We start from the raw sequence: 27,251 nt of genomic DNA on the forward strand, positions 1-27,251 counted from the left end.
GAGTTATATGTGATACCTTAGTCATTAATAGTAAATATGGATACCATTTGTATAAAGTAAGCTGAGTTTTTTTCATTATATTTTAGAGAATAATCATTGTCTTATTTTGAACCATCAAAAGCAAAAAAAAGAAAAGCAGAGTCTCTTCAGTAGCTGGTGTGTTTTCTTACAAAATAAAACACTATTTTGATGCTAATCCTTTGGACAATAGTGTAACACCTTGAAGCTTTTCTAATGTTTTTGTCTAAAGAATATATTCTTAGATACATATTTTTCTCTCCAAAAATATTTAAAATGTATTCTGAAAGTAAAATATTTTGGCCAAATACAATTATGAGAGAGTCATTTCCTAGGCAGGTTGATAAGGAGTCTATGGGTCCCCAAGGAGAGAGGGGTCTGGAATTCTCAAGGAGGAAGAAAGGACAAACTTTTTTTCCTTCTCTATATTCCTTAGGATTATATAACAATAATGTATCCTGCCTGAGGACAGTCTCTGGATTAAACCTTCTGGCTGATTCTGTTATCTTAAAATGTAAATTATGGGAGTAGGTCTGGTGAGGTCTTTATAACCTCCAGACATTCTTTGGATTCACTGGAGAGTATATAACTTCCTTGCTAACACTAGCAAGCGGGTACTCTTTCTGCCCCCTTCCGATGCCTATGTCAGAAACTTTCTCTATCTCCTTTATGCTTTAATAAAACTTTATTACACAAAAGCTCTGAGCGATCAAGCCTTGTCTCTGGCCCCGGATTGAATTCTTCTCCTCCCGGGGTCAAGAATTCCAGTGTTTTCGCGTGATTCAACAACAACCTTTCAATCATTTGCTTTTTTTCTCTCCCATCTGCTTTTAAAGGGGTCATATCACAGTGTCACAAGATTCTTTGAATAAAGCTCTTCTTTTGTATATATAGACAATGGGAAGAATATACAGCTGTATGTCCCTAGGTGAAGGGACAAAAAAGAGAAAGAAGTTGGTGATAAACATGTATCAGTTAGCTCTAGTTACAAAATTCAGTTCAGTTCAGTTCAGTCACTCAGTCATGTCCGACTCTTTGCGACCACATGAATTGCAGCACGCCAGACCTTCCTGTCCATCACCAACTCCCGGATTTGACTCAAACTCATGTCCATCGAGTGGGTGATGCCATCCAGCTGTCTCATCCTCTGTCGTCCCCTTCTCCTCCTGCCCCCAATCCCTCCCAACATCAGAGTCTTTTCCAATGAGTCAACTCTTCGCATGAGGTGGCCAAAGTACTGGAGTGTCAGCTTCAGCATCAATCCTTCCAATGTACACCCAGGACTGATCTCCTTTAGAATGGACTGGTTGGATCTCCTTGCAGTCCAATGGACTCTCAAGAGTCTTCTCCAACACCACAATTGAAAAACATCCATTCTTCAGCACTCAGCTTTCTTCACAGTCCAACTCTCACATCCATACATAGACTGGAAAAACTATAGCCTTGACTAGATGGACTTTTGTTGGCAAAGTAATGTCTCTGTTTTTCAATATGCTATCTAGGTTGGTCATAACTTTCCTTCCAAGGAGTAAGCGTCTTTGAATTTCATGGCTGCAATCACCATCAGCAGTGGTTTTGGAACCCCCAAAAATAAAGTCTGCCACTGTTTTCACTGTTTCCCCACCTATTTCCCATGAAGTGATAGGACCAGATGCCATGATCTTCGTTTTCTGAATGTTGAGCTTTAAGCCAACTTTTTCACTCTCCTCTTTCACTTTCATCAAGAGGCTTTTTAGTTCCTCTTCACTTTCTGCCATAAGGGTGGTGTCATCTGCATATCTGAGGTATTGATATTTCTCCCTGCAATCTTGATTCCAGCTTGTGTTTCTTCCAGTCCAGCGTTTCTCATGATGTAGTCTGCGTAGAAGTTAAATAAGCAGGGGGACAATATACAGCCTTGACATATTCCTCTTCCTAATTGGAACCAGTCTGTTGTTCCATGTCCAGTTCTAACTGTTGCTTCCTGACCTGCATATAGGTTTCTCAAGAGGCAGGTCAGGTGGTCTGGTATTCCCATCTCTTGGAAGAATTTTCCACAGTTTATTGTGATCCACACAATCAAAGGCTTTGGCATAGTCAATAAAGCAGAAATAGATGTTTTTCTGGAACTCCCTTGCTTTTTCCATGATCCAGCAGATGTTGGCAATTTGATCTCTAGTTCCTCTGCCTTTTCTAAAACCAGCTTGAACATCTGGAAGTTCACAGTTCACATATTGCTGAAGCCTGGCTTGGAGAATTTTGAGCATTACTTTACTAGCGTGTGAGATGAGTGCAATTGTGCGATAGTTTGAGCATTCTTTGGCATTGCCTTTCTTTGGGATTGGAATGAAAACTGACCTTTTCCAGTCCTATGGCCACTGCTGAGTTTTCCAAATTTGCTGGCATATTGAGTGCAGCACTTTCATCAGCATCATCTTTCAGGATATGAAATAGCTCAACTGGAATTCCATCACCTCCACTAGCTTTGTTCAAAATTACTCCCTAATAAAACCACCATCAAACCTCCTTAAGGGTTGAAGCTCACACATCTGGGGTGAGCTAGAGGTCACTAAGGTATCCACATATTATCAATACACTAACTTATTCTGCAGGAGGTTCATACTAAAACTGTTGGGAAAAATGGACCAAAGTCTCTGTAAATAAATATGATATCTACAGTATTTAATTAGCTAGATGTTATGTCCTAGCCAATGATATTTGCTCTTTATTAGAAGAGAAATAGATTCTTTGAGAGAAAATTCTTTCTACATGATTTTGTGCAAATCAGGCTAATAACATTTTAAAAGCTGGGGAAGAAAGAGGAGACATGTGGTGAATTTTAGAGTGGAGACCTAGACAATTTATACCAAAAGTTAATATATACATATATTTTTTAAATTCATTAATGAGTTCATTTTTCCAGATTATGTACACACTATTATGAATATATCCAGGTAAAATGTACAATCTGCAAATAGAATTCAACAATTTATATGATCAGCTACCTTTCTGCTAATTCATTTAACATTATTGAAACCAGTCTTATGCATTATAATCATCATGTTGTTAACTAAGTTCATTCAATAAATAGATAATTCACTTTCATCTTAGGTGAAGACTTATAGCTTAGGACTTGTGGCTCAGCAGGTAAAGAATCCACCTGCAATGCGGGAGACCTGGTTTCAATCCCCAGGTTGGGAAGATCCCCTGGAAAAGGGAAAGGCTACTCATTCTAATACTCTGGCCTAGAAAATTCCATGGATTCTATAGTCCGTGGGTGTCAAAGAGTCGGACATGACTGAGCTACTTTCACCATGCATATTCTATCATTAGTAAGACAGTTGCACTGAGATATGTAATTCTTATAATTATATTCATATGGGTGGTTTTCTTTGGTGAGAAATTTGGCCAAGAAGAATATCTTGTTTTGTGAGCATTTCAAAAATTTTGTCTTTTAAAGCACATTCTACTCTTTAGGTGAAGAAAAAAAAATTATTTTCCTTCTAGTCTTCTGGGTTCTCAACTAGGGCTTTGTAACCAAAGACAGAGTAACAAGAAGAAAGCATAGAGGTGTGTTTAAAATGAGTTTTACATGGCATGGGAGCTTTACGAAGAAATGGAGACTTGAAGAAGTGATGAAACCTGAGTGATCATAGGCTAGTGTTCCACTCTTTGATGAAGAGTGGTGGGAAAATGTGATAGGATGGAGGGGTATGGGCTAAGACTAGTAAACTATGGGAATCCTGCAAAGTCTGTTCATTCAAATCCCCTAGCATCCCCCTGCCTTCCCCATAAGGCTGTGCTTCTCTCTGGGCATTGGGAAGGCAGCTCTCACAGGAGGGTTTTATGACTTGCTTCAGAGGGTGAGGCAATAGAGGGGGTCACAAAATCCTTCCTACACCCTGCTTCTCACATTCCCCCAGCTTAAAATATTCAATATGCCAACACAGTGTGTTTTGGGATAGTATGTTCCGAACTCTATCAACTGCAATGAACTCAGTAGTTGTGTGTGTGTTTACATGTGTGAAAGAGAAAGAGAGAATCCCAGAAACGTGTATTACAGATTTCAGAAATTCATATATTGGAAAAGAACATAAACATTGTTTGAACCTTTAATCCAAAGGCTTTTAAACTGCATCTAAATGCTATTTCTGCTCCAAATTAAACTTCTTAGAAACCATAGTTACTCTAATTTCCTTTTCCAATATTTATTTATTTGGCTGTGCAGAGTCTTAGCTGTGGCACATAGGAGATCTTCAGGCTTCGCTGCAACATGTGCATTCTTCAGATACAAGATGTGAGCTCTTAATTGCCACATGTGGGATCTAGTTCCCTCCCTGACAAGGAATCAAACCCAAGTCCTCTACATTGGGAGCATGGACTGTTAGTTACTGGACCACCAGCAAAGTCCATCTGGTGGGCTTTTAAATTTTTTTAAATTAAACATAGATCCTTTACTTTTGGAGACAGAATTTTTGCCAATGCAAGTTACAAATTAGGTCCATATGACCTACAAGCAGCATGTGCAATCTTAGATAAGCTTGCCCTCAAGATCCATGCCTTAGGACATGCTCTATAAGTAAGACTGTCTTTGAGCTCAAAAAACTGGGTCTCTTCAGGTGATACCCAATAGGTGTGTATCTTATCTTTTTGTTTTCCTTAGGCTTGGCCCAATTTGACTGGGAGATTTTAGTCGCAATGACTTGTTATTCTTTTTTTTTTTTTATAACTTTAGAATCTTGGATCTGGACCAATTGGATTTAATCAGTCCAATTGAGAGAGTGTAATTAGGAGAGCCGTGAGGGGGTGCAGGTAATTTACAGGCCCTGGATTTCTGGACTCATATGAAGGCACATCGCACTTGATGCCCAATCACCAATGTTGCAAAAGGCTGACATTCTACTCTTTTGTTATTCACATCACCTCTCTCTGCCCTCAAGTTAATAGGCCCTTTTAGAAATTAATTTGGCCTTACTGATGATTTGATTAGGCAAGTTACAGATTTACTTCTTGATAGACAGACGGACATACTGGGTAAAAAGAATGGCTATAAACAGGTCAGTAAGGTGGTGGTGAGAGGGGAGAGAACCCACTCTGTAGTCCCGTGATTAGATCTTTTGCTAAGCCTGTGCCTCTGGACCATGAGTTTCCCATTTCTCAGTATTTCCTCTCCCCCTTGGTAGGACAGAATAAGCCAGAGTGAGCTCAAGTTTGTTTCCCTTCTACAGGCTGTAGATAACTAGCTTCCCCTGAGGGCAGACTTTGTTAAGAATAGAGTGCTCCCATATACAGTTGACTCTTGAACAGCATGGCTTTGAACTGCCTGGGTCCCCTCATTTGTGGGTTTTCTTCTGTAACAAATACGACAATCCTACATGATCCAGCAGTGGTTGGTTGAATCTGCAGGCATAGAACCACACATACTGAAGGCCAACAATAAAGTTATTCGTGGACGTTTTAAAGTGTGGGAGTTGATGCCCCTAACCATCCCCTCCAGTGTTCAAGGGTCAGCTGAATTTCCAAATGCTTCCTTTTCCCCCTCCTCTGACAGATGCACAAAGGGATTTTTTCCTTAATATTTGGTGGAACTCCTGGAGGTAAATCTCACAAAACGGTGAAGGTCTACCTATAACTAGGTTGTCCTGGAGTTTTCAGTTCTCAGAGTTGTGTGCACGCACCTCTGGCAATTTCACAGCTCAGGTTTTCATGAATCTGTACCCTGGCACTGGTCCCCCCACCCCCGCCACCCCTACAGTTTTTGCTCATGAGTCTCTGCTCTGAGAAGTGCCGACTCCTGTTTATCTCTCCTGTCCTGGGGACTGTGGTTTGTCCTATCTTCCCCTCCCCCACAGATCTAAAAAGAGTTATCGATTTTTCTGTCTGTCTAGCTTTTTATTTATTGTTAGGAGGGAGGTAGGGGACTTCCAGGCTCCAGTCAGACAGAACCAGACACCAGAATTTCTAAATACATTTTAATCACTGCAAAAATTCGTAGTTCAAAGACTACGGAGATCAAGGAAATCAAGTATTGAGAAATCACCCTGCAGCCTAGAAGGAAAAATACACAATTTCAGTCTAATAGCTTTAAAAAAGCTTTACCAACATGCAAATGGCAAAAACAAACCCACGAAGAAGATAATAAGCATGTGCACTGGCTTTTTGCAAACTGAGTTAGGACAACAGGTACATCTTTTTCCATACAGAATTCAAGCGGTTGCCATAACAAAGAAAAAGTGAAGTGAAAGTCATTCAGTCGTGTCCGACTCTTTGTGACCCCATGGACTGGACTACACAGTCCATGGAATTCTCCAGGCCAGAATACTGGGGCGGGTAGCCTTTCCCTTCTCCAGGGGATCATCCCAACCCAGGGACTGAACCCAGGTCTCCCAAATTGCAGGCAGATTCTTTACCAGCTGAGCCACCAGGGAAGCTCCATAACAAAGAAAGGGAGTAGACAGTGGAGGGTCCAGGTGGAGAGACACGCTAGAATGCATCAAGGTGTCTCATTGCACAGGAAAACCAGTCTCAATCTTCTGAAAAGTATCAAAAATCAAACAGGAAGAAAAGCCACACCCAGTAGTTTGCATATGCAACTAAGACACCATGATCCTCTGAAGTATTAGCTCCTTGTTAGTCATTTATTTCCAAATTGCAGCAAATTCATGATAAGATCAAGGTAATGATTGAATAAAGCTTTGCTTGGGCAAAAAGTTATAATCATACCACTATTTTTAATCCTCTTAGTATACTGTTAATAATACTCTGGTGGCATTTCAAGAATTTTTTATTGACAAAGAATTCAGTAGTCCTAATAAACTTATGAATATATTACGTTGCCCTTCTGTTAACAGATTATGATGTTATACAAGGCACACCAGTTTACTGCAAATTAGAAGGCAATGTCTGAAGTTTATTTTCTGCCTTTGAATCTCTTAATTCTTGTTTTTTTGGGGAGAAAATTATTTGCTTTTCATCGAGTATTATTTTTGTTGATGACGTATGATAAAATATATATTGTAATGACTGTCATGCATCTAATAATGTGTTCTGTATAATTAGGGCGGGTTACTAGAAAAATCTAATGGTTTGGAACTCTGTGTCACTTTTTTTTTTATAGGAAGTTTATAGAGACTCATCTGAAAACCATTCCCAGTCGTGCGTTCTCAAATCTGCCCAATATTTCCAGGATGTAAGTCACATTTTTCTAATATAAAAAGATGTTTGCAATTGTGATATGGAGTTTTCTAATGGAGTTCTATCAAGAAACACACCTGTTAAATATTGCACTTACGTAAGGCAATGATGTCTACATTTTCAGTATGAAAATGAAGTTTATGTACGAGGTGTGTGTTTGATTTTGCTGCATCTCCACCCCCTAATCCCTAGATGATTTTTTTAAACCTAAAGCAAATTTAAGTACCTTTGGGTGTTAAGAACTTACTAATTCTTAGCGTATGTCAATATATTTTGATACATGGCAAAACCTTAGCCAGAAATCTCTCCCAAAAACAAATATATATCTCTCGAATCTATCTATCCTCATTACCAATTCTTGATTCTCTTTTCACCACCAGTACAAATGTTAACATTTTCTCATAAATGTAGTCAATGATTTCAGACTTCTCACTTAAAAAAAAGAACTAAAAATAATTCTTAATCATAGAAAACCAAACTGCTGTACACTCAAGAGTGAGGAGAAAAAGAGCTTCCATGTTGCACTGACGAGTGTATCTGTGTACGAAATGAGCCAGGTTTTTATTTTAAGTCATTGATTCTGACAAGCAGCACAGATAATCCAGGGACACCAGTAACAACACCGCCAGGAGCAGCCTGCGTGGTCTCTGGCTAAAATTAGTCAGTTCGTGACCACTTATTGTCTCGTGTGTCATTTCAGGGGCAGTTGTGGTTTTTAGTTGTCACAGCTGGAGAGAGGGGTGCTAACCAGGATCTGAGGGCTGAGTTGAAGGATCTGCTCAATACCCTATAAGGCGTAGGACACCCTACATACAACCAAGCATGATCCAGACCAAAATATCAGTAGTGCTGACGCTGAGGAGCCACCCCAGCTGAACGTCTCTGCAGCTTGGTTTTTTTCCTACCAGCCCTTCCTTTTTTTCAAATGCATGTCTTCTTTGGTTTTCATGCTGTTGTTCCCTCCGTCTTTTTAACATCTTACCCTGACTCCTCCCCCTGTCTCCTTTCCTGGCTTCCTATCTCATTCAGATCCTTACATACCAGTCCTTTGTTTATTTTGTCCTAATTGCTCTATGCCCTCTGCCCCTTGAATGAACTCTCTCTCGCCTTTGGACTCACTGTTACCTAACGCAACTAATTCTTAAAGGACTATCTCTAGCTCTGACTTGTTCCTACAGTTCAGGGCTATATTATAGATTTCTTTCTTTCTTTCTTTAAATACACTGTAGAGCAGTTTTAAGTTTACAGCAAAACTGAGGGGAAGGTACCGAAAGTTGCCGTATACTCTCTGCCCCCTGCCACGCACACTCTTCCACATTATCAACCTCCCCCACAAGGCTGGTACAGTTGTTAAAATTGGTGAGTCTACACTGACAGATGGATTTTTTTTTTTTACCGTCAGAGCCACAAGGGAAGCCCAAGAATATTGGAGTGGGTAGACTACCTCTTCTCCTGCAGATCTTCCTAACCCAGCAATTGTACCAGGGTCTCCTGCATTGCAGGCAGATTCTTTACCAGCTGAGCTACCAGGGAAGCCCTTAAGTCCAACACTTTGTGACCCCATGGACTGTAGCCTCCCAGGCTCCTCCATCCATGGGATTTTCCAGGCAAGAATACTGGAGTGGGTTGCCATTTCCTTCTCCAGATCTTCCCAACCCAGGGATTAAAACCAGGTCTCCGGCTTTGTAGGCAGACGCTTTACCGTCTGAGCCACCAGGGAAGCCATTAGTGTCTCTACTTGGCTATATTCACTCATTCATTCAGTAAATAGTTATTGAGCCCTACTTTGCGCCTGGCACTTTGCTAGATGTGTCATATACAATAGTTGACAATACTCACGGAACCTCCAGTTTCCTTCCTAAGAGAGTAGTAAGTGCCATGATGGAGTCAGTTCTAGGGTGACCTAGGAACTCATGTGAGAAGTCTGTTACCTCGATAGGGGGTGTGGTCAGGGTAGGCTTCCTGGAGGAAATGGTGCCTAATTTGTGATCTCTATTGTCTGGGGAAAAAATAAAAAACAAAAACAGATGAGGGAAAGATAAGTCGAAGAAGAAGAAAAAATGGCTGTCAATGAAATTAAAAATAAGTTTGTGGAAGCTGGAGCTTAGTCTCAAAGTGGGAACAGTAGAGAAGAATAAAACTGGGACGTAAGTGAGGACAGGGCTTTGTGAATCTTTTGAAATCTCCCCTAAGGAGTTTGAAATCTCCCCTAAGGGCTAAGCCACAGGATGACTATATACAGGGAAGTGACAGATCAGATGTTTTAGAAATATGCTAAAACAGATGTTTTAGAAAATATGAAATCTGGGAAGTGACAGATCAGATGTTTTAGAAACATGCTCTGTCTGTGCTGTGGAAAATGGGTGGAAGTGGAGCAAATTGGAGGCAGGAAGCTAGTGAGGAGGTTGACTCAGTGCCCAGCGAGAGGGGTGGCAGGCTGAATGCGGATGACAGACGGAATGGGGATGGCTTGAGCCGTAATTTAAAAAAAAGTGGCTAGGTTTGAAAAATAAGGGAGAAGAGAACAAAAGTTGGTTGACTTGGAGGTGGAGAATTTCATTGCTGTTTCTGACTGGGACCTGTGTGTGGTTGACGAGCACGTTTGCCAAGGCAGAGAAGTTTTCTGTGCATCTGCTATGGAGGGGCAGGGGATACGTCAGGAATTCAGTTTGGGGCACAGGGCATTGGAGGTGCCTTGGAGGCATCAAGCAGCTCTATCTAGTAGACATCAGGGTATCAGTTTTCATCAGTTCATTCAAGAAATATTTATTCATTCCCTGGTATATATCAACTGCTGGTCTAAGTGACTGGGATGCCTCAGGAAACAAATGGACAAGGAACCGTGCACCTGTGGAGTTTACATTCAAATGAAAAGAAATAGACAAGGAAGCAAAAGCATGATAAATAAATATGTTAATTCAGGAAGCAAAAACATAATCAATAAATATGTTAATTCAGGAGGGGATTTGGGTATTGAAGCAGACTAAGGACCTTAGAGCTGGAAATCCCAGGTATGTAGGGGAACTGGGGAGAGATTTGGGTAGAGATTGAAACTTGAGAGTCACAAACAGGTAGAAGTAACGTGACCAGGGAAAGGCATCAGAGAGGCTAAAAAAAAACTGAAGAAAGACAATTATTTTAAGAGTATGAGGTCCCTCGGGAGGCAGGAGGGAATGGCATCCAAATAGAGGGTTGACCTGCAGGAAGATGGGCATCCTTGGCGCTGTAATAAGAGAGTCGTAGTATGAGGTGGGCAGAGGCAGGTAAATTAATAGGCCTCTTGGAGGGGAATTCCAGAAACTCTCGACTCAAGGTTTTGATCTTTTCTACAAATTATTAAAAAGATTATCTACTCATACTGAGGGTAGAATGGGCAGGGTTAGAAATTTGAGAAGGTTTAAAATAAAATGATGGACAATAAAAGAAGGAAGGTTAACTGAGATGTTCAGGATGTCCAGGCAGATCTGAAGGTCCTGAGGAAGATTCCTCCAAGGAGTCTGTGCTGAGATTCTCCAGTCCGGATTAAGCATGCCCGGAATCCCATCAGAGAATTTATCACTCCACGTGTTAATCCCATTTACCAGTGTGTATCTCTCACTACTGTGAGTTCCTAGAAGCTCAGTGCCCATTTACTAACATATAAAGTAAATGTTCAATGTATATTTCTTGAATGAAAGCATACACACACACATAAAAAGTCCCATGGACAGAGGAGCCTGGCAGGCTACGGTCTATGGGGTCGAAAGAGTCCGACACGACTGAGCGACTAAGCACACAGCACAGAGAACAGTCAGGGAGCCATCACCTCTCAGGGGAGGAGAGAGGTCAGCAGGAGGTTTGTCTGGGACAGTACACTGTCCCACCTATTATGCTGACTTAAGTATTAATAGTACCATTTTTTAACTCACAAAAATATCCTATTTTGGATGATAGACGATATGGTTACCCTAGTGATTACATACAACTTACATGCTAAGAAGAAATTTGAGGAAGAGGTTGGATCTGATTTTTCCTGATTATAAAAACAGGACAAGCTGTTAGGGAATCATTGCTTTTATCCCACTGAATAAATGGTTCCTATGTGTTGTCTTTGCAACCAAGCTATGGCAGCCCTCTAAGGAGGTATCATACAGTTGGAGAAATTGGAACTTCATTTATTATGACACGAGCTGAATGACTAAAACCTTAAGAAAGCTTTGCCCCTCCTAAACTAAGAAATTCAGGAGAAATACTGGAGCAATGGATAGGATGCAAAGTTAAGAAAACAAGTTTGCTACCTTCGTAATTAAGCTTGTCCCTCAGATTGCTCAGCTTCACCCACCTTAAATCCCCATAATGTCTACACAATAAATTCTTTTCAACATCCTCAGTGGTTTCCTCTCTGTCAGAGATATGACATTTGGATCAAAATAATTTATGTAATGTTATCCACAAGTGGCAAGGGCTTGGGAGACCCGACAAATCAAAGGATTACTGGCTAGAGAGTAGATAACTCGAGACGGAAAGGACAGGACCCTTAGAATACTCACACCACCAGTGATAAAAGCTCAGATGGAACAGTCAGCACTCCTCTTAGAAGCAGCGCATTAATGAAAACATTTTACTGGCAGATTCAGCTCAAACTATACTCCAGGGGTTTTTAACCTTGCCTTGTACCTTAGAGGGGCTTCCCAGGTGGCACAGTGGTAAAGAAACGTCCTGCCAATGCAGGAGACGCAGGAGACATGGGTTTGATCCCAGGGTCAGGAAGATCCCCTGGAGGAGGGCATGGCTCCCCACCCAGTGTTCTTGCCTGGAGAATCCCATGGACAGAGGAGCCTGTTGGGGTACAGTCCATAGTGTTGTACAGACTCACACATGACTGAGCACGCATGCACATACCTTAGAGTCATCTGGGAACCTTTTTAAAAATAAAAGTATTTGACCATCCCTTATATACTCTGAATTAATTATTCTGGACCGAGTCTTAAGACATGTTTCAAAAGCCTCCCAGATAGTTCAGCTGTGTGGCCAAGGTTGAGAAGCTTGGCTCCACATACAGGTGGGCACCGTCTATTAATCATTAATTTTCCCAGATCTCATAGAAATGCCTCTCAGGAACAGGCAGTCCTTGAATCTGGCTGCATTAGTCATTCTTATTACGGAATGGAATTTAAGGAGACTATCTGAAATATCATCCCTTGTGTATTCTTCATGAGTTGTTTGTTTTTTTTTTTTTAAAGTACTTAGAACTTTGTGTTGCCTTTCCTTTACAAAGTTCAAAACCAACCTTGAGTTTTCAGCCTCATCAAAATAAAAAAGCAAAGTCTTGAGAGAGTATACAGCCACCACTGCATGGAATGCTCCAATAGAGAATGGTAGCTTTTTCTTCACCTTTGAAAAGTGAAAGTGAAGTCTCTCAGTTGTGTCCGACTCTTTGCGACCCCATGGACTGCAGCCTACCAGGCTCCTCCGTCCATGGGATTTTCCAGGCTAGAGTACTGGAGTGGGTTGCCATTTCCTTCTCCCAGGGATCTTCCTGACCCAGGGATCGAACCCGGGTCTCCTGCATCACAGAGAGACGCTTGACCCTCTGAGCCATCAGGGAAGTCTCTATCTTTGAAAGATGAAAGAAGTCTCATCTTTGAAACTACATCTCTACTCTCATGCTGTTAGGTACTCCATTAAAGACGCTTCTTATTCATTTGTGTATTGTATTCTGCTGTCTTTCACTTTCTATTTTGAGTAACTAGCCTATTCATTCATTTACTCATTCATTCACTTAATTACATATTTATTGGAAGTCTACTACAAGACAAGCAATATGAAAGGTACTCAACATTCAGTGTTCATCAGACACCAGGCTCAGTTCTCCATTTCAGAGAACTGGCTGTCAAATGAGACAACATAAATCAAATATCATCCAAGCACTTGCAAAGTTTCACTGTGATAATTAGTGGAAGGAGAAGTTTGTGGTGCCATGAGGCTATCCTGTGAGAAATTTGACCTAATCAGGAAATTTGGGGAAAGATTCTAAAGGAAGTATCAGTTCAATGAAACCTGAAAAATGAGTAAGACCAATGAATTGGTAAACTTTTAGATAAAACAGGATCTAAAAAAAGTAGTCGTAACTACTTTTAACATAATTAGGGAGAAATCATGAGGGTTGTACCTGTTTCATGACCTGGGATGCCCCTGACAAAGCAGTTACATCAGAATTAATGGTATGTTTGCAGTTCATGACCTTACTAACTTTCTACTTTGTCTTTTACTTTTGTGACATTCAGCTACTTGTCAATAGATGCAACTCTGCAGCAGCTGGAATCACATTCCTTCTACAATTTAAGTAAAGTGACTCACATGTAAGTACAATGAAAAGTGCAGCATAAATCCAGGCTGCAGCCACTTTTTTTTTGGGGGGGGGGGTTGTCTTTTTATTTTTTTAGTTAGGAACTTTGTATTTCTACATATCAGGCATTTGTCTCTGAAAATCCAAATTGTTGTCGTTTAGTCACGAAGTTGTGTCCAACTCTTTGCAACCCCATGGGCTGCAGCACACCAGGCTTCCCTGTCCTTTACCACCTCCCGCAGTTTGTTCAAACTCACATGTCCATTGAGTCAGTGATGACATCTAACCATCTCATCCTTTGTCACCCCCTTCTCTTCCTGCCTTCAATCTTTCCCAGCATCAGGGTCTTTTCCAATGAGTCCACTCTCACATCAGGTGTTAAGTAAAACCTCACAAGATTCCACTACCAATTCTCAAGTGTTTCTCTCCATTTAAGTATTTGCTAAGATACAACAGATTTTGTTAAACTGAGGAGCAACATACATCCACAGCCCTTTTTTGATTGATAATTTTGGGGATCCAGCGACTTCACTTTTACTTTTTACTTTCATGCACTGGAGAAGGAAATGGCAACCCACTCCAGTGTTCTTGCCTGGAGAATCCCAGGGATGGGGCAGTCTGGTGGGCTGCCGTCTATGGGGTCACACACAGTCGGACACGACTGAGGTAACTTAGCAGCAGTAGCAGCAGATGGCAATAAGAGCTGTTTTCTAGAACATGGATCAGAATTTCTGTTAATGATTAAATTCTTAACTTGTTCTCACTCTCAGTTTATATTAATTCATCCTAATTTTCACTTCCATGGCAGAAGTTAAAGACAAAATTAGAAGTCCTCTTCCTAAATTGTCATTTCTATTACTGCTGTGTTGTAGATTTTATTGGCATGGATATCAGTAAGTCTAAATATTTACTGGCTACCTACTAGATTCCAGCTTCTGTGCAAGTTTCTGAAAAGCTAACATTTTCCCCCTCAGTTAGGAAAGAGAAATGTAGCCTTGTGAGATTAAAACAGGAGTGAAGAACTCTAGGTTTTGAGTTGGTCAAAGTGGGGTTAAAACCCTGGTTTCTTTGCCTGTCATTATCTAACCTTGATGTTCCCTGGTGGCGTAGTGGTTAGGTCTCAGCAATCTCATTATCTAACCTTGGAAAAGTCACATAATCCTTCCTAACCTCAGTTTCCTTATTTGTAAAATAATGGTAATAAGAGTTCCAACTTAACATGCTCATTATAAATACTGAATGACATGATGCACGGAAGCATTGAGCACACTGCCTACACACAGAGGGCTTTCCAGGCGGTTCAGCGGTAAGGAACCCGCCTGCCAGTGCAGGAGACTCAGGTTGGATCCCTGACTCAGGAAGATCCCCTGGAGGAGGAAATGACAACCCACTCCAGTATTCTTGCCTGGAGAACTCCATGGACGAGGACCCTGGCAGGCTACAGTCCATGGGGTCACAAGAGTCGGACAGGACTGAGCAACTGAGCATGCGCACACCCTACCACACAACATCAATCAATACACTTCACACTGTTTTTATTTCTGTGGTACTTTACAAGCTATAAAAAGTTTTATATAAATAATCACATTATATTCTTTTAAGCAGCCCTGTATTGTGAAATATTAACTCTTTTCTTGATTAAGAACAAAAATACTTATCATCTATAAATAGTGTTCTAGACATTATGTTGAACATTTATGGACTTTATTTAACCTTCAAAAACCCTGTGAAGTAGAGATTATCATTTGTATCATTTAATTAAGAAAAACATAAATGTAGAAGAGATAAACATGTTATCCTAGGTCACACATTTACTAAGGAAGAGGGCCAAATTTTTTACATCATATATATCTGCCTCAAATATTTTTTCCCGGTACATGACAGTGTGCTACCTTCAAGAACACTGAGGCTCAACTTTGTTCCTTTGTATGATACCTGCATAATATAGCTAGTGGGAAGCTTCCCAGGGAGCTCAGCTCGGTGCTCTGTGTTGACCTAGAGGGGTGGGAAGGAGTCCAAGAGGGAGGGGATGTATGTATACACAGAGCCAATCCACTGTCTTGTATAGCAGGAACTAACACGACATTGTAAAGCAGCTATATCCCAATAAATATAAATAAACATGCAATCTAGGGAGAAAAAAAGAATACTGAGGCCCAGAAAGTTGTCTCCAGCATACAGTATTAGATCAACCATCAGTCTGAAAACAACTAGAGGAACTAGAAAAAAAAATCTGTTTAAAGGGATTGAATGTTATGAAGGGAGCAAGAACTTAAGGGGAGAGAAGGAGATCCTCAACACAGCATTCGACCGTTTTCCTCTTGAAGAATTTTCTGAATTGTAAACAACAGCTGAGGGGTTGGGAAAATGACCAGAGGTTTAGGCAGTATCTTAGGGCTAGGGAAATATTAATAAATGCTTATCACAAAGTAATTTTATCGAAATTAATTTACCCAATTCTTAGTCCCCATTTTGCATCAGTAGAGTACAGCGTTTAAAGTATTTAACAAAATTCTGGCTTTGCCAATATATTCACATCTTGTTTTTAAAGTAGTTAATTAGTTACTACTTCCCTATACTTCTCAAAGCACACAACAAAGTTGCCCTGATAGATGTCCGGTAATTATTTAATTTTAATGAATCTCTCCACACTTGTTAACTAGAGAGAGCAAATTTAGTCAGAGAGGCTTGCCTCCAATTTTTTCCAAACCCACTACCACTTAAAAGCAGACTACAAAAACAAAACAAAACAAAAAAAAACCCTGAATATCAAATTTAAGTAAAAGTTGATAAGGATCTGGGACTGGCTAAGAACTAGGTTTTTGGCCAATATCCTCATTCAGTTCCTTGTTTTAAACAACACAATCTTACATACTGTTCAGTCACTAAGTCGTGCCCTACTCTTTGCAACCCCATGGACTGCAGCACACCAGGCTTCCTCGTCCTTCACTATCTCCTGGAGCTTGCTCAAATTCACGTCCACTGAGTCAATGATGCCATCCAACCATCTCATCCTCTGTCGTCCCATTCTCCTCCTGCCTCCAATCTTCCCCAACATCAGGGTCTTTTCCAATGAGTCAGTTCTTCCCATCAGGTGGCCAAAGTATTGGAGCTTCAGCTTCAGCATCAGTCCTTCCAATGAATACTCAGGGTTGATTTCATTTAGGATGGACTGGTTGGATCCCCTTGCAGTCCAAGGGACTCTCATTGTATTTGAATTTCTTTCAAGTCCAGCTCTGCTGACTGGAGCAGCTTCTCCTAAGCTACTTTAACTCAGTCTCCGTGCTGAGTGAGAGTCTGAAGCTTTCCTAATACCCTTGGCCCATCTAACTTTGCAAGTGAAAGGCCAACTCGACTTTATTGTTGCCCTCAATTCTTCCCCCCAGGCCTGCTCTTCATTCATGGACTGGAGGTATTTAGGGTGTGGGCAAATATCTCTAAGGCTGATGATCACAGTCAAACGCTGGCAACTAATGCCTAGTGAATAATCAAGGTGGGGAGCGGGGATATGACAATGGAAGAATATCAGTAGTTGGAAAAAGTTCCTTCATAGGAGGGTTTAAGCCTTCCTTTCCCTTTCTTTGGCTGATCCCTCCCCAACCTGAGAACTCCCTTCTCTCACCTTGCAGATTTCCCTTGTTCTTTGGGTTTGGACTGTGTACTAAGTACCTGCCATAATGCCAACTTCCCTGTTTTGGCTCTTAGTGAGAATTAACAAAGATTTCTCAGAAGAAGAAAAACCCAGAGTCTAGACATATGATTGGTGGTAGTTTCTGACTCCTGCGACCCCTTGGACTGTAGCCCACCAGGCTCCTCTGTCCGGGGGATTTTCCAGGCAAGAATACTGGAGTGGGTTGCCATTTCCTTCTCCAAGGGATCTTCCTGACCCGGGGATCAAATCCACATCTCCTGCATTGACAGGCAGATTCTTTACCACTGAGCCACCAGGGAAGCCCTAGACATATGGTTAAATGAACCTAACCTGATTCGGAGAAGGCAATGGCACCCCACTCCAGTACTCTTGCCTGGAAAATCCCATGGATGGAGGAGCCTGGTAGGCGGCAGTCCATGGGGTCTCGAAGAGTCGGACACGACTGAGTTACTTCACTTTCACTTTTCACTTTCATGCACTGGAGAAGGAAATGTCAACCCACTCCAGTATTCTTGCCTGGAGAATCCCAGGGACAGGGGAGCCTGGTGGGCTGCCATCTATGGGGTCGCACAGAGTTGGACACGACTGAAGTGACTTAGCAGCAGCAGCAGTGATGCTAGATTATTAATCTGCTCTCTTGTGAAAACACTGCATACTGAGCATAATGTTAGACTTTTCATCTAAATGTCCATTTTATTTTAAATCCAATGAAAGAAAATTAATCTGTAATGAGCATTTCTATTTCTTTTAAGGTCTGGTTGATGATTTCCTTTAAACATCATTAAAAAAAAAAAAAAAAAGGAAAAAGAAAGAGCTGTATTTGGAGTTAGAATTTCTATCTTAAGGTCCAGAGTTGCCTCTAACTGTGTGACAGGAGATCAGTCACTTCATCTTTCTAAGCGTCTCCATCATTTTTGTCTGCAAAATAAGGATGATGTTACCTGCTTCACTTAAGTCAGTTCTTCCATTCCCTCACTGGTAGAAACTTTCTGAGTAATAAGTATACCCAATGTCTTTTTGCCTTTTAATCTTCCAACACTAGGCTTTTTAACTTTTTATGTTGTATTGGAGTATAGCCGATTAACAAACAATGTTGTGATAGTTTCGGGTGAAAAGCAAGGGACTCAGCCACACGTATACATGTATCCATTCTCCTCCAAAGGCCCCTCCCACCCAGGCTGCCACATAACATTGAACAGAGTTCCCTGAGCTATATGGTAGGCCCTTGTTCCAATCAATAAGCTTCAAAATCCTCAAACATTTCCCTGACACAGCTAAATTACCTTTTTGTAAAAGAGCATACTTGAAGATTTAAGCAGACTATTTGGCACTGCGTGTTAAAATTTTTTATATGGAATATATATTGCTTTGTTTTGCTCTTTTAAATTGTGGGACTTTTTTGCATGCCTTTTATTATATTTTTTCTTCATTTGAACAAGATAAAATAAAAAGTGAAAATCACAAAGTCCTAGCCTGTAAACACCTCCCAGAGATGACCACTATTAACTGTGTGCTTTGTATTTTAACAATTTTCTCCATGCTTATTGTATGAGTTTGGGTAGACTAATTACTGTAGGAAATAGACAAAATTTCAACTGTGTAAACCCCTGTGTAACTGAGGGGTATTTCTTGCTCACAGGACCGTACTGGGTGGGTGAGCAGGTGGCAGGCCGCCCTCCTCCGTGCCGTCACGCAGGGACCAGGCTGTCGGTCCAGAGGCGCTGACCTCTTCAGCTGTTGTTGACACTCGCCCCGCAGCGCTGTTCCATCCCAACCCACTGCACTGCAGTTACATGTGGATTGCCCTCCTCTTGCTTTCCCCAGCTTCCTGGAAGCACATCTAGCCTCCTGCATGCTTGGGCCATAACTGCAGATTCAACTTCACCCTCACAGGCATTCTTGGAACTCACTCAAATTTGTACTTCTTTTTCACCCTTTTTCTTTCATCACACGCTTCTGGTACTTACCCTACACCTCCCTTGTTTTTTTTTTTTTTTTAAAGGTTATACCAGCTGCATTCATTTCTGACATCTGTCTTCATTTAACTAAACTACTGACAGTCCACACCCGTTCCTTGCTTTAGCTGAGGTTTTATTTTTTCTGGCTTTATTGAGGTATAATTGCCATACAACACTGTGGAAGTTTAAGGTATACAGCCCGTTGATTTGATATACTCACATATTGCAAAATGATTCCCACCATAGCGTGAAGGAACACCTCCACCCCGTTACATAATGACCATTTCTTTTTTGAGAACATTTAAGATCTCTAGTAGCAACTTTCAATGATATGCTGCTAAGTCACTTCAGTTGTGTCTGACTCTGGGTGACCCCACAGACGGCAGCCCACCAGGCTCCCCCGTCCCTGGGATTCTCCAGGTAAGAACACTGGAGTGGGTTGCCATTTCCTTCTCCAATGCATGAAAGTGAAAAGTGAAAGTGAAGTCGCTGAGTCATGTCTGACTCTTAGCGACCCCATGGACTGCAGCCTTCCAGGCTCCTCCATCCATGGGATTTTCCAGGCAGGAGTACTGGAGTGGGGTGCCATTGCCCTCACAGTATTATTAGCTATAATCATCATGTTGTACACTGGATTCTCAGAGTTTGCTACTATTACAGCTGGAAGCTTGTACACTTTAGCCAGTATCTCCCCAGTCCCCTGCCCACAGCCCCATCGCAGCCCCTATCCGAGTTTGGCAATTTTTAGATTTCACATATAAATGATTTCATACAATGTCTATATTTCCCTCAGCAGAAATTTTTAAAAAGTCATTCGTGAGGAAGTGTTAACTTACCTCAGAAAGTGGTTTCTTTTGCCTGGTGTTTTCTTTTGATATCTCCTGTCCATTTTTCCTTTTTTTTTTTTCATTCTTACTGAAAAACCCGTCTCCTCTTTTGTGTCTCTCCCCCCCTCCCTCCCACCTCTTTCTTCTCTTGCAGCCACCATGTTGGTTGCCAGCCTCATTTAATCAGCTGTGGCCAACAGCGGTGTTTATTTTCCCTTAATTCTCTCGCTGCTTCTAAAGTGGATTCAGCTGGGCTATACCCTTTCGCTGTGACATTCTCTTGGGATACTCACTTAAGTTCGCTTGTTCAACAACAGTCACTCATGGAGCAGTTTTCCAGACGGCAAACCATACTCGGAGAGTTTTCAAACTCTTCTAACTAGTTTGCATTTGACTGACAGCAGTTCAACCCCTCCCCGCAAATGGAAAGCTCTGGCAAGGAGTTTATTGCTCCCCACGAAGAGCATCTTGACTCAGCTGATGGTCTTAGAGGCGCAGCGGGGGCGGCCAGGAGCCCGCGCAGAGGGCAGCCTGCAGTCCGTTTACCCAGCGTAGAGGGAGTATCGGGGACACAGGACGCTTAGTTTCAAGTCAGAACGAAATGTAAACAGTCTGGTTTAAAGTGGGTCTCTCCCTGCAGGGTCTTGGTTGGGTAAAGGTCATGACATGATAATTTAGGGTTAGTTAACACAATGGGAAGATGATGAGGTGATGGTGTCTTGGGATATACACTGTTGAAGTGGTGATGGGTCTTTCAAGAAGTTCCCACAATGAACAATAAAGTTATTTTCCTTGACAAAATGATGCTAATGAAGAAACGAGACCGGTAAGGTCACACCGGCAAGAAACAGTAAACTGAGCTGGGAGATGGTTTCTGTTCTGAGAGTTAATGCCACTCTCTCTTTTCCACGAGTCTGTTTCATGTTTGCTGTACTTCGTCAAATGTCACACCTTGTGGGGTTTTTTGCTTGTTTGTTTGAATTTTTACAAATATTGCAGCGCCCCCAACCTGAGGTCTCCAATGCCTGCTCCAGCTTTCATTCTGCTCAGGTGAAAAACGGTAACAAAACTAATACCTATAGAGCCTTTACTGTACACACGTGAAACCTCATAGAGACATTGTTTACTCTCCACAAGAGTCTTACGAAAGAGGCACTAATACTGTCCCTGTTTTACAAATTAGGAAATTATGGCTCAGAGAGGTCAAGGAACTTGCCCAAGGTCACATAGCTAGAAGCGGCAGGGCCAAGATTTGACCTTCAGTTCAGTTCAGTCACTCAGTCGTGTCCGACTCTTTGCGACCCCATGAATCACAGCACACCAGGCCTCCCTGTCCATCATCAACTCCCGGAGTTCACTCAGACTCACGTCCATCGAGTCAGTGATGCCATCCAGCCATCTCATCCTCTGTCGTCCCCTTTTCATCCCGCCCCCAATCCCTCCCAGCATCAGAGACTTTTCCACTGAGTGAACTCTTCACATGAGGTGGCCAAAGTACTGGAGTTTCAGCTTTAGCTAAAGTTTTAGCTTTAGCTTTGTTCTTCCAAAGAACACCCAGGGCTGATCTCCTTTAAAATGGACTGGTTGGATCTTCTTGTAGTCCAAGGGACTCTCAAGAGTCTTCTCCAACACCACAGTTCAAAAGCATCAATTCTTCGGTGCTCAGCTTTCTTCACAGTCCAACTCTCACATCCATACATGACCACTGGAAAAACCATAGCCTTGACTAGATGGACCTTGTTGGCAAACTAATGTCTCTGCTTTTCAATATGCTATCTAGGTTGGTTATAACTTTCCTTCCAAGGAGTAAGCGTCTTTTAATTTCATGGCTGCACTCACCATCTGCAGTGATTTTGGAGCCCTCCAAAATAAACTCTGACACTGTTTCCACTGTTTCCCCATCTATTTCCCATGAAGTGATGGGACCAGATGCCATGATCTTCATTTTCTGAATGTTGAGCTTTAAGCCAACTTTTTCACTCTCCACTTTCACTTTCATCAAGAGGCTTTTTATTTCCTCTTCACTTTCTGCCATAAGGGTGGTGTCATCTGCATATCTGAGGTTACTGATGTTTCTCCTGGCAATCTTGATTCCAGCTTGTGCTTCTTCCAGCCCAGCATTTCTCATGACGTACTCTGCATATAAGTTAAATAATCAGGGTGACAATATACAGCCTTGACGTACTCCTTTTCCTATTTGAAACCAGTCTGTTGTTCCATGTCCTGTTCTAACTGTTGCTTCCTGACCTACATATAGGTTTATCAAGAGGCAGGTCAGGTGGTCTGGTATTCCCATCTCTTTCAGAATTTTCCACAGTTTATTGTGATCCACACAGTCAAAGACTTTGGCATAGTCAATAAAGCAGAAATAGAGTTTTTCTGGAACTCTCTTGCTTTTTCCTTAGGTCCATCCAATTATTCAGTAATAAAATAAAAAGGTAATAAGAAGGTGCAAATTACTGATACATGCTACAACACGGATGAGCCTCACAGACACCATGCTAAATGACAGAAATCAGACACAGAAGACAATGTATTTATGATTCTATTTATATGAAATGTCCAGGTAAGGCAACTTTAGAAGTAGAGAGGAGATCCGTGCTTTCTAGGAAGAGGGCAGGGAGTGAGAATTGACTGCAAGTATGCATATGATTACTTTTATCATTGATAGAAATGTTCTAAAACTGAATTGTGATGATGAATGCACAATTCTACAAGTTTACTAAAAATCATCTAATTGTATCAAATTGCAATGCATAAAATTATGGAAACTTTCCTTCAACAAAACTATTTTTTAAAAATCCCAGAGGCCAGATTCTGTCTTCCAGTTGTTACCAGCAACCATTAGATTCAGGTTCCTTTTAGGAATCAAGCCTCAGGTGCCATTCAGAAGGGGTCAGACTGTAGGCCTTACTAAGTTTTCTTACCTTCTTCATGTAAGCCTGGGGAGGGCCTTTAAACTCTTAACCAATTTACACATGTTGAATATATTTACTTCTATTAATACCAGTGAGAACCTGTTTCTAACAGGCACTGATTTCACTGATGCTAGCTGTGCATTTTGATAGCATGTATATAAACCTAAGTAGGTAAGTTATAGACCTATATGATATTATCACACGTGCTGAAGTGTTTTTAAATAACTGTATAGGAAAACAGCTTCTCCGATGGCTCAGTGGGTAAAGAATCCACCTGAAATGCAGGAGACACAGGAGACTCAGGTTTGATCCCAGGGTTGTGAAGATCCCCTGGAGAAGGAAACAGCAACCCACTCCAGTGTTCTTGCCTGGAAAATCCCATGGACAGAGGAGCCTGGCAGGCTCCAGTCCATGGGATCACAAAAGTGCCAGACACACCTGAGCGACTAAGCACACGTGGGAAGAGAAGGGCCTCCCTGGTGGCTCAGTGGTAAAGAATTCCGCTGCCAGCGCTGGAGGTGCGGGTTTGATCCCTCAGTCAGGAAGCTCTCCTGAAGAAGGAAATGGTAACCCACTCCAGTACTCTTGCCTGGAAAATCCCATGGACGGAGGAGCCTGGCATGCCAAATCCATGGGGTCGCAAAGAACTGGACACAACTTACCGATTAAACAACAACAATATGAAGATAAACCCAAGTGAATTAAGAATACTCGTTACCTGTACTGCCTCTGAAATAGCAATGGACAGAGGAACCTCACCGACCGATTCCTGTGCTGTTATCCATTATATAATCCATGCAATCCCCCACTCCCCATGGCCAGGTTACTTGTTATTATCAATAGTAAAGATATCTGCTCTCAACAGACCACTGGAGAGATTTTTAAACCTAAAAGGAAAAAAAGTCTCTGAGGCTATGGATAAGAGAAAGGTCACCCCAAAATTTAGATGGATCGAAGCTAAGTTAATGATGGAAGAAGGCTGAACAGCTGTTATGTCCCTGAGAGAACCAAAAAGTAGCTTTTTGTTGGTGGGACTGGTTCCTGGCAGAAAAAGTCCCTGGGCACCAAGGAAATATGTATTCTTCTCATGAACCCTTGTTAAACCTGATTAAGACTGTTTTATCTTTCATAAGAACAGAAATGACTATATTATAGTGACTATGTTTCTTATAACTTTTACAGAGAGATTCGGAATACCAGAAGTTTAACTTACATAGACTCTGGCGCCCTAAAAGAGCTCCCCCTTCTAAAGTTCCTGTAAGTATTAACGCCTATCCCATCCTGCCCTTTTTTAAAAAAAGAGAATTATAATGTAGGAATATCCCCAGGATAATGTGGACCTGGGTCATTTTAGCTGTGAGTGGTTGGGTGGCCTGGGACACACCACATCCTGTGACTTACTCCCCACCTCTTCCCTTCAGGCAAGGTGTCAGGTGAAGTGAGTCACATTTTTAAAACCTATTCAAGGGACTTCCCTGGTGGTCCAGTGGTTGAGAATCCACCCGCCAATGCAGGGGATGTGGGTTCAATCCCTGGTCCGGGGAGATTCCACCTGTCGCAGGGCAACTAAGCCCGTGCTCCACAACAAGAGGACCCCCCACAATGAGAGGCCCGCACACCATAGCTCGAGGGTAGACCCTGCTCGCCCCAACTCGAGGAAGCCCGCACTCTGCAGCTAAGCCCCAGCGCAGCCAAATGAAGTAAAACCTGTTCAAAAGTCGGCACCTCGTGCTGGGACCAGAGTCCGCCCCAGGAGACCTGAGAGAGAAAACGCCCTCATGTACGCATGGTCTTTAAATGAATATACCCTCTGAGAGCCCACCGGTCAATTTTGTTAGGGAACAGGTATTGCAATATTAGAGTGGTTGTTACACTAAAACGAACCAAAAACGGCGACACTTAATCTCTGAGAGGTTGGGAGGGGCACCCAACAGAGAGGGACAGCACTTTCTGCTTGGGTGACACCTTGTGAGCTAACTGCAGTCTCAGTGGGAGCGGGGACCACACGTTTTCGTCCTCTGTTGTACTTCACTGCCTGTCTGCTCAACAAAGCGTGTTCAGCGGATGTGTGTGCATACGCTCAGGTCCTCTGGGCGCCCTCCTTTCTTGCCTCCTTTCCTGCTCACATGGGCTGTAAAAGATTAGGATGTGAAAACATTACACAGGAAAAAAAAAGTTAACCTTCATCCCAATACCCAGAAACAATCACTATTCACATATTAGTTCATTGCCATCTAGGGACTTTAAATAAAAGTATATATCCAAATATATTCCATGAAATAAGTCTCTTCAAGGATGAGTAGAGGTTACCCAGGAAGGGGAGAAGAGAGATACGGGTGGGTGGAATAGCATGATAAAGACACACAAGTGTGCAACCACGTGGCTTATTTGGGGAATGGAAAACAGTTCAGTGTTGAAGAGGTAAGGGTGGGAGACGCCAGGGGAACAGAAGAGGACACGGATGGGATACTGACGGGGTATCTAGGAAGTAATAAAAATTTGCTGAGCCACAAGGGAAGCCCAATAAAAACTTAACAGCACAAGGCAATTGCTCCTGCGTGGACTCTGAGCTTCAGTCCTTTAGTAACTCTTTGATTAGTAGACATCAGGTTCCCTAGTCTGTGCAAGGCTTGGTGGGGAACATGTTGGATAATAAAACGTTGTCCTTGCCTTCAAAGAAGCTTACCATTTTTTAAAGGAAGATTTATCTATGAAATTGAAAATTTCCTCCCCTAGAAGAATAGTGGGAAGTGACAAATGGGAGGTACTTACCTTTATCTGGGGGTCCAGGTAATTACAGGAGACATCAAAAAGGAGATGGACTCATTTGGGGTTTTGAAGAATAAAGAGATCTTGGTCCAAGTCCCTAAAATGGCATTTCCAGCCCTTTCCAATACAGTCCCCACTTAACTCTCAGGCTCTTGCCCCCTGCTCTTCCATATGAAGCGCTGTTGCAATTGAATGGGTTTATTTACCGTTCTTCAGATATACCTTATGGAATGTTACTTCTCTCCTTGGTTATTTGGAGCTTCCCATTTGCTTTTTTGAGACCTCAGGCTCCTGCTTCCTCTTCAAATCATGTGCTTCCCCTCTAGGAATCAGGTCAGAATTTGCCTTAGAAGGGGCACCAGAGCTTTCTCTGCTGGAGATGTTCTATAAAGGTTTACTGGCAGTGACGAGCTCTTAGCATGGCACGCCAAGGCTCTCAAACAAAGCGTAACTCCACTGCCCGTGTTCTAGTAGCTACAACAGAGTTAGACCAACTAAGTCTGGGAGGCATCTGGAGCCTGAGCTTTTATAGTCATGCTGTTTTATGCACATTTTTATCTTGACATTTTGCCCTGATGATACAACCTTTGGAAAGTGAAGACATTGTCTTTGACTGATTTCCTTCCTTGTCTGAACATATTTTTATGGTACTGCTGCTGTGGTATTCTCAAGAGGCTGCCATAGGCGTATCATTCTTGGTAAAATAACCAACACAATATAACGTAGAGTTTGCAAAAGGGAGCCTGGCATGGAGTTGGTAATTAGATTGTCTTCCTGTTCCATCCTTCCCTTATTCCACCCTCCCTTCCCCCGACACATGCATCATACCCTCCAGTTAAAACAAGGTAATCACACACACACACACACACACACACACAGTAACCTGAATTCCTATTTCTAGGAATCCCACATGGCTCAAACAATCCCCAGATTTTCCTAAATAGAATAGATGTATTGACGCTGGTGGACTGGGTAAATTCCTGTACTTTGAGAAGCATCGTCCCATCCAAGGGCTGGAGCTTGCCATGGTCTCTCAGATAATTGACGAAGGAGTTAGGATTTGATCCTAGTCTGACGTCAGAACACATTCAGCTGTTACATTATTCTACTTCCTATGTGTTAATTTTCTTACCTTGTTTCTATTCTTTTTTTCTTCTTTTTCATGTACTGTAGTGGCATTTTCAACACTGGACTTAGAGTATTCCCCGACCTGACCAAAATCTATTCCACCGATGTGTTCTTCATACTGTAAGTGTGCACACAGGCAATATTCGGCAGTATTGACTTGTTGCTAATGAGAATTAGGGTGCAGCCGTAGATGATGGTTGGAACCAAGTGAAGCAGTTGTTTCGAGGAGGAAGCAGCGATCATCTGTGACAATCGCCCTGATGAATGAAGTCAGGCAAGGACTGAGAAATGCCCGTTGGGTTTAGTAATATGGGGGACTGTGATTCTGAAAAGTGGGACTCTCTGGGTGGAGAAGTCTGTTTGGAGTGAGCTCAAGAGAGATTCGGAAGGGGGAATTAGAGATGGTGAACTCTTTCGGGAAGTTTTACTATTAAAAAGAAGCAGAAAAATGTCTCAGTAGTTGGAGCACATGGAATAAGG

The 27,251-nt window shown here is 42.0% G+C and overlaps 1 protein-coding gene across 2 annotated transcripts in view; it reads left to right on the forward strand.

Moving 5' to 3' along the window:
• Positions 1-27,251, forward strand: part of TSHR (thyroid stimulating hormone receptor) — a 148,429-nt gene that overhangs the window by 72,649 nt on the left and 48,529 nt on the right. For both annotated transcript variants that reach the window (XM_005212136.5, NM_174206.3), the window contains 4 exon segments: positions 7,115-7,186; positions 13,458-13,532; positions 24,057-24,131; positions 26,817-26,891. In XM_005212136.5, the coding sequence (XP_005212193.1) occupies positions 7,115-7,186; positions 13,458-13,532; positions 24,057-24,131; positions 26,817-26,891 (297 nt within the window).

Source organism: Bos taurus, chromosome 10 (genome assembly GCF_002263795.3).
Source record: "Bos taurus isolate L1 Dominette 01449 registration number 42190680 breed Hereford chromosome 10, ARS-UCD2.0, whole genome shotgun sequence".
NCBI classification, from domain to species: Eukaryota; Metazoa; Chordata; class Mammalia; order Artiodactyla; family Bovidae; genus Bos; species Bos taurus.